This window comes from Lygodium microphyllum, chromosome 8, assembly GCF_053477565.2.
Source record: "Lygodium microphyllum isolate KBCC chromosome 8, Lygodium_microphyllum_v1.1.10, whole genome shotgun sequence".
NCBI lineage: Eukaryota > Viridiplantae > Streptophyta > Polypodiopsida > Schizaeales > Lygodiaceae > Lygodium > Lygodium microphyllum.
The window spans coordinates 120,132,220-120,140,008 of record NC_141142.1 but is presented as its reverse complement, the minus strand read 5'-3'; the positions used below and the strand labels follow the sequence as shown (position 1 = coordinate 120,140,008).

The 7,789-nt window shown below is 40.3% G+C and overlaps 1 protein-coding gene across 1 annotated transcript; it reads left to right on the top strand.

Annotated features, from left to right (window-relative positions):
- The first annotated feature begins 3,006 nt into the window (after positions 1–3,006).
- On the top strand, positions 3,007–6,847 carry LOC148032801 (uncharacterized). Its single transcript, XM_087684179.1, has 5 exons — positions 3,007–3,144; positions 3,644–3,957; positions 4,949–5,044; positions 5,262–5,317; positions 5,559–6,847. Exons 1-5 carry the CDS (start codon positions 3,114–3,116, stop codon positions 6,325–6,327), a joined length of 1,266 nt encoding a protein of 421 aa, XP_087540305.1. The 5' UTR covers positions 3,007–3,113; the 3' UTR covers positions 6,328–6,847.
- Positions 6,848–7,789: the final 942 nt, after the last annotated feature.

The window sequence follows — 7,789 nt, the reverse complement described above, 5'->3', positions numbered from 1 at the left end:
TTGTGCCATGGCAAGCTATTCAATTGTTGAGGGGAGCTTTGTATGCATGACTACACGTTATTGGGTATTGTTTATTGTTAGAAAACTTCTACTCAATGTATCTCCTATTGTATTTGTACTTCCTTTACAATGTTTGAGTTTGAAATCATACTCTTGCAGTTCTAAAATCCATAAGTTTACAACCTTCTTAGAGGATATTATCTATGCATCAATGTTGTTGCATGATTATGATCTACCTCAATGATGACTTCCGATCTATGTAAATATGGATATAGCTTCAAATGCCTCGACTATGGCTAGTCTCTCTTTTTCTATGGTTGCGTGATTTGTCTTAGCCTTGCTTAGCCCCTACTAATGTAGCAAAATGGATGCCACCCTTGACCTTCTTTTTCTTATAATAGCACAACCCTTAAACCTTGATTGGAGGCATCAATTCTTAATAAAAAGTCTTTTTGGAAACCTAGGTATTGCAAGAGTGTAGATTGACCTATTAATTCCTTTAACTGGTTGAATGCTTATTAACATGCTTCTATTTATCACCTTTATTTTGCAACCTTCTCAATGGATATGTCACTAATACTCCACTTGGAGTAAATTTAAGTGAACTTGCCATCATGCCTAAGAATCATTATATTTGATTGTCTTTGGTGTTGAGTAATTTGCTATTGCTAAAATCTTGCCTAGATCTACCTTTATTCCTATAATGTTGAAATTATGTACCTTAAGAATTTCAAAGTTGTAGCACCTCATTTACATTGCTTGTGTCAAAATTTAAGGTTATATCTTTGTAATCTACATAATACCTCTTCTAGTATCTACAAATGTTCAAACCAAGTTGTTGTATGAATAAAGATATCATCTGAATAAATAACAAACACTTTTCTTTCAATGAGGTCCTAAAATAAGTTATTGCCCATCCTTTGAAAAGTTCATGGAGGGCTAGTCAACCTGAAATATGTCATTTTGCATTGGAAAAGTCCCATTGGTGTCTTAAAAGTTGTTTTTGGGGCATCTTTCTTACTTAATAGTTACTTTGTTCAATGGTTTATGGTCAACACAAAAGCAATATTGGTCATTATCTTTCTTTACTAAATGTGGTTCAACTGCCCATGGACTCATTAATGGTTCAATAACTCCCTTCTTCAACATATCCTTTACTACCTCATTTATGATTTGCACTTCCCTTGGCGATCCTTAGCACAGTGGCATCTTTATTGGTGGATCTAGGTATGTTGAAAGTTCATGGTAAGCTAGTGTATTTATTGTTGTCTATTTCTTTGCATGTTGGTAATATATTTAGATATCAATGTAGTATGCTTTTTATGTCATATTAATGATGCTGAAATTCAACTAGATGCTAAAATTCAGCTACTATTCCTACTTACATTTCTTGGAAATGATTAGTACTAAATAATGTTGTAAATGGGATGGGGGCAGAATTTGAGAGCTCTAAAACCTCTTCTCTAAAGTCTATGGTGTCGTAGCGGGTCACAGCCTAATGTGAGTGGGTTGATGTGGTAGTATGTATGTTGCATGATAGCAAGTCTGCCTTGCTAATGGAATTGACACTATTGCTTGTTGATGTGAGTGATACAAGTGTTTTGAGTCTCCAAATAGTATTGATATTAGATGTGCATCTTGAGTTCTAAGTTGCAACTTTTGAGCTAATGATTGTCTAATTGAAGAAAACGATGCATATGTGTCTAGTAGTGTGGTTACTAAGGTTTATCCTATGGATAGTGTGACAAATGCGACTAATTTATTCTTGGTGTTGATGATTGAGGTTTGCACCTACGAATGGTTGCACGTCAATAGTCATTTCCTCAAATGTTTTTGGGACACTTACTAAGTTGGTTGCAGTGTATCTGTTTTGACTTGCACATTTTGAACTTGTAGTTGCTTTGTCTTTAAGTTGTTGTAATCTTTCTTTATGTACCCATACTTGTTGTAGTAAAAGCATTTGGGATGTCCTTACACATCTCAAAATAGCAATGTCCTCTTCTTTGATAGGTGAGCATTCTGAACATCTATTTCCTTTGGAATAGAACCATCTAAGCAAATTTGTTTTCATTCTTGTATTTGGGACTTTAGCATGCTCAATAGACCCTTTAATCTGTTGTGCTATCTATATTGCCTCATGGAGGGTTTGTGGTCCTTGATCTTGAACTCTCCTTGCTACATTAGGACATCACTATGGCCATAGAAAAAATAATTTCATTAATTTTGACATCGTTGAATCATCCTTGGTTATTATTTGATTAAACTTGATGGCAAATTGAGCAACCATCTCACTTGGAAGTTGTTCACAAATCCTCAATTGTCTAACTGTTGATTGTGTGATGTTTTGATCAGAGAAATGGCTTATTAATTATTATTTTAGCCATAGCCAATTTATTTTTATGTGTTTCAATTGTTGTACAAAACATCTTTGAGCTAGTCCTTCTAGAAGGGTTCTTATTTTCTTTCTTTTGTGTTCGTATGTTCGTGCATAATAGCTTGCAACATTATCAAAGTGATCTAAGGAAGAAATACATCTTCTATGGGCAAGGTAGCAATGATGGTTGTGTAGTTTGTTGTTGGTGTTCCAAGAAGTCTAAGAGTAGAGAACAACACCACTAATCTTTCTATTAAATTACTTTTCGACATCGATTTGTCCCAGTCCACCTTTGGTGGTTTTTTATGTAACTACCTTTGCCAACCATTGACTCTAATTCCCCACAATATTAATTCAACATCTATTTGGGTCTAAAAGCTTTTAACATGTGAGTTTACTAATGAGTGCGTTGTGGCATGTAAGATTGGCTTTGATTTGGTGGTTTTGATGTTTATGTGTAGTTCTTTCTTGTTAAGAGATATTAAAGATTACACGGCCAGAAAGAGTTTCCCTTCCGCTTGCACCTGAGTTCTAACGAATAATGCTTATTTTAATTTGCGCGCGCCCAAAGGTTGCAGCAAGCAATTTAGTGAACGTCTATGGGATCAGCCGCGTCTTTTGGAGCGAGAAGGGGAAAAAAAGTAATCTTGCCGATTGAACAATTTGGCGCATCTTCCCAATTGGAGCCCCAGTTCATCAGAGCTTGCGAATTAGCAGGATTAACCCAACAAACTAAGAGATGGCAGATGAGACGGGCGTCCTCCCCACAGGCAGGAATCGTCACTTCCCTTCTTCAGTCGAATTCAGATTCGGGTGACTTTAAAAACGCAACAGCAAGAGTCGTCGATCAAGGATTATGGAAGTGACGACGATGAATCAAATATCGATCATACAGGCGATAATAGCGCTGCAGACCTCATTTACGTATCAGGCGTACAATAATAATTACTCCGTGCGGCAGAGAGAAGTGATAATAGTTTAACTTTAGTTAATTAGCTTGAGTTAATTGAGCTGCTGCCTCAGATAATCTGCGATGCGATGACGCTGATGATGATATTGATGCATGACGGGATGATAATATTAAATTAGTCCGTGCAGCAGAGAGTGATAATATTTTAGATTTTGTTAATTGAGCTGGCGCTTAGTAATCGTTGCGATGCGATGATGGTGATAATGCATGACGGGACAATGATGTTTTACTGTGATGGGATCCTGATGCTGATGCTGATGATGATGGTGCATGTGGATGGATGGATGGACGGCATGCAGCGGCGCCATTGGAAGACCCAAGAGCGACGGTGAAGCCGCCACGTGCGTCCGCGACGGCGGCCGAGGCGAGCGCCATGTCAGAGCCCAGGGGCTCCGCCGCCAACACGTCAGCCGGTCTGCCGCCACCGCGAGGGTCCGCCGCAGCTCCCGATGCGAGCGCCGCGTCTGCAGCTCCGCCGCGCGCCAGCTCGGCAGGAGGAGGAGGTGATGGTGGGGCCGGGGTCGATCCAGCTCCTCCCGCCCGCGCTAGTGTGAACGCCACCCAGATGGCTGCCGCCGCCGCCGTCGCTCCCATGGATCCAGTTCAACCACACGTAAGTTCACGTCACCTCCCTCACGTTAAGCCAACCCTGAGTTCATAATCCACCCTTACCTTATCATAATGCTCTAAAGTATGACTCGAGGTTCATTATCAACCTACCCTTACCTTATAATGCTCTTATGTATGCCTCGTTATGAAGCCGACTTGTAATGCTTCTCAACTTCTAGTTCGGCAAGTTTTGGACAGCTTTCCATGTGGAAAAAGAGATGTTTTTCCTCTGTTTTACCCTTTAATGCTTAACACCATGAGCTTCTCCAGGCAACGCACTACATACCTAGCTAGGTATGGTTGGGAGGAGGGGTTGCTAACCCCGTTCCCCCAATTGTACCTAGCTAAGACGTATGCGATCCCTTCCTCGCAGTAGCTCATCGTGCTATCATAATTCACAATGTGGGAATTGTATAGGAACTTGTCTTTAACTTCTCCTATAACCCTCTTCTTAAGCAACTCGCCAAATTAAAGAACTAACTTACTTGTGATTCTTAACCAAATCTCACTTAGGTTAAGTAACTCACCCTCTCCTAATTACTCTTGATCCTAACTTATCTCAAGTTAAGTAGCTCATTCCACGAAACTTACCTCCCTTGATTTATGATGCTTCTAACCTTATCCTCCACTCAGCTAACATGGCGATGCCACATCCAAGCACTCTCTAGACTTTCAAGAGCCTAACAAATCAATATAGCCACATCTTTAATAAATAAGAAGCTTACAAATTAACATGCCACACATTGTTCACTTTACTGTCAAGACTTTCACAAAGGCCTGGTAAAAGCTGGACACAGCACCACTCTAAACCTAATTTACAATGCTTCTTCAACCTACTTTTGTAATCTTAATGCTTCTTTAAGATAGAGTAAACAACTCGCTTTTCTTTAACCTGATCACCCCTCAAGTTAATTCTCACCCCACACTCGTTATAAACATTATACCATAATGCTTCGTAACCGTGTAGTATGTATATGTCTGTGCATGATGTATAGGGCGAGGCTCCTAGTACTGTTGCCGCAGCCCATGCTGCTGTTGCAGTAGATCCTCGCACAGAACAAATGAAGAACATGCCTGTTCGCCAATATTTGGTTGGTACTCGACATTTTTCCATGGCTTCCGAATTGGCTGCGTTTTTTATTTTTAAGGCTGCAAGCCGCTAATAATTACCGATCATCATCTCAATTGTTGGTAATTTACATCTGCATTATTTAGGTAGATGACAAGTCACGAAAGTATTAATGAAAGCCATGCATAAGCAATTCCATTTACCAACTGTGAGATCCATAATCTGGGTACTTAACACAGGAATCTACAGTTGTACCGATACTATTGGAAGCGTTACACAAGCTTGTAGCAGAAAGGTGCGCACAATATTTCCAATGCCCTCACATTGATTGATTCATTTCTTCGATTTTCAATTGAGAGTAAACACAAACTCTGTGGTTGAATTCTCGTACTTCATAAGGTCAACAGCTTAGCTTGGTTGAACAGCTTCCCAAAGATATCCACAAATTTACCGAGGATTATGCGTTTGGGAATAAATCAATTTAACATTTGTTGTGGTTTTGTTTTGTTTTGTTCTAAATCTTCAAATGTGAGCAGGCCGCTAGATCCCATTGATTATTTGGCCAATTATCTGGCGCAAAACAATCCCAATCCAAAGGCAACAATGGCAGCACGCTCAAACGTGAAGAAAACGGATGAGAATACCACTGCAGGGCAGCAAGAAGGCACCAACGGTAATGATACTGCAAGTGGTGCACCGAGCACAGAGTTCCCACCTGCACCGAGCAGCAGCAAGGTAGCTACTGAGGGCGTGACCACTCCTGTTGCTGCTGGCGACTCCGCGACAGCTGCCACTGCAGCTCGCAGCAGCAAGCTAGCTGCTGAGGGGGTGACCAGTCCTACTGAGGGCGTGACCAGTACTCCTGCTGCAGCTGCTGGCGACAGCTCAGCCGCAGCTAATACTGCAGCTCGAAGCAGCAAGCTAGCTACTGAGGGCGGGACCAGTCCTGCACCTGCAGCTGGCGACTCAGCGGCAGCTCAGATTACTGCAGCTCGCAGCAGCCAGCTAGTAGACCACAGTGGTAGTAGCAATGCAGCAGCAACCCGAACTAGCAAAGACATTAGCAACGATGCAGCCGCTACCGCAGATGCGGCAGCTCGCGGTAGCAAATTAGCTGGTGCTGATCCCGCTGCTGCTGCTAGTCCTACTGCTCATGATCCACTTGCAGCTGCCGGTCGCGATAGTACTGTTAATCCAACAGCGAGTCCGCAGCCTCCTGTTCCTCCACCAGCTCGCAGCAGCAAAGAGCTTAGCGACGGCAAGCCAGCTGATCCACCCCAACAACCTGCAGTAGCCGCAGCATGAACAACTGAGTGCGGCCCCTTCTCACAATCGTCTTCTCAAGTACTAAACTTGGACGCGATTTGTGCCCAAGGGATGTGGGACACACCCACACACCCATTCACGAACCACTATGCCACGACCCTTTTTTTTTACAACTACTAATCTTCATTGACTAATAGTCTTTATTTAGTTCCCTCATTAAAGTGTATGTTATAAGGATTCAAAGAGATATCACATCCTATTATAGTGTATGATTGGAACATCCCCATTAGTGTTCAAGCGTAGCTCCTATCGCCTTATTTGTAGCTCCTATCATCTTATTTAGCATTGCGTGCAAAAATGTGCCTTTGCATGGTCGCTAATAGGCACTCTTTGATAGATCAATGAAACCACATCAAACTCATCCATATGTTTTGGTAAATCTTGGTTTGGATTAGAGAACTTTCCTCAAACTTGGGAAAATATGCAAATTTCGTTATATTTACATATGTATCCAAGAAGTTAACACAAGTTTACTAGTAAATCCTTTGAATGCAACACCTATTTGCTCAAACTTATGAAGATGTCCATGCCCATTCTTATTTATATTGCATGTGAATGTTAAGCTACCAACTTAGATGTATCTCTTGAAATAAGTTTAGTAATTGCATCATACCAAGAAACTAGCTTTTTACAATCTTTCTAGTAGTGGAGGTCCCTGTCAGTGATGACTAGCTAGTCCTTTAATTCATGTCATCACCTTTTACAAGATGTTTGATTTGCTCAACTAGCTTTCTTCAAGCTCTCATTCACATACATGTTGGTGGAGCCTTCTAAGAAATGTCTTATAACATCTTTTCATGGTGCAAACCCAACAATTGAGAATTGTGAGACAGTTTAAGGTTGATGCAAGTCACTAGCTGCTCAACTCATATGTTTCTCAACACAAAAGTACAATGTTGGGGGTTCTGCACATAATTATATTCCTATATATTGAAAGTTTGAAATATTAAACATGGAAAATACACATAAGAAAGATTTGTTAAAATTTGTATTACATATAGCAAGTTAACCCAATTGCTTTATTATATTTGCATGTATATCTAATCTGATAGGAAATCTTTTTTTGGCAAGTGTTTTTAAAATTTTCATTTAATACTTGTCAAATCTCGACAAAAGAAAATCTATATTAACAAAATTTGTTTTTTGAGACCTAGCATATGCTTTTGGATAAGCATTGGAGTGCAAATATTAGATTGAAAATGCACCTTAGAAACATCTACCACTTGTAAGCTTTGGGGTGCAAGAAAGAGCATATTCCAAAATTATTGTAATTTGGCAATGGAGCACAATTGGAATTCTGACAAGAAACCAAGTATGTGAAAGCTGAAGCCAAATTAATACTCCCCAAAGCTATTGTCAAGCAATAGCGTTAGCCAAAAAACTACAAAATTTAAAATAGCCACGATTGTGTTGTTTTATATCATAAATGGGTACTAAAATT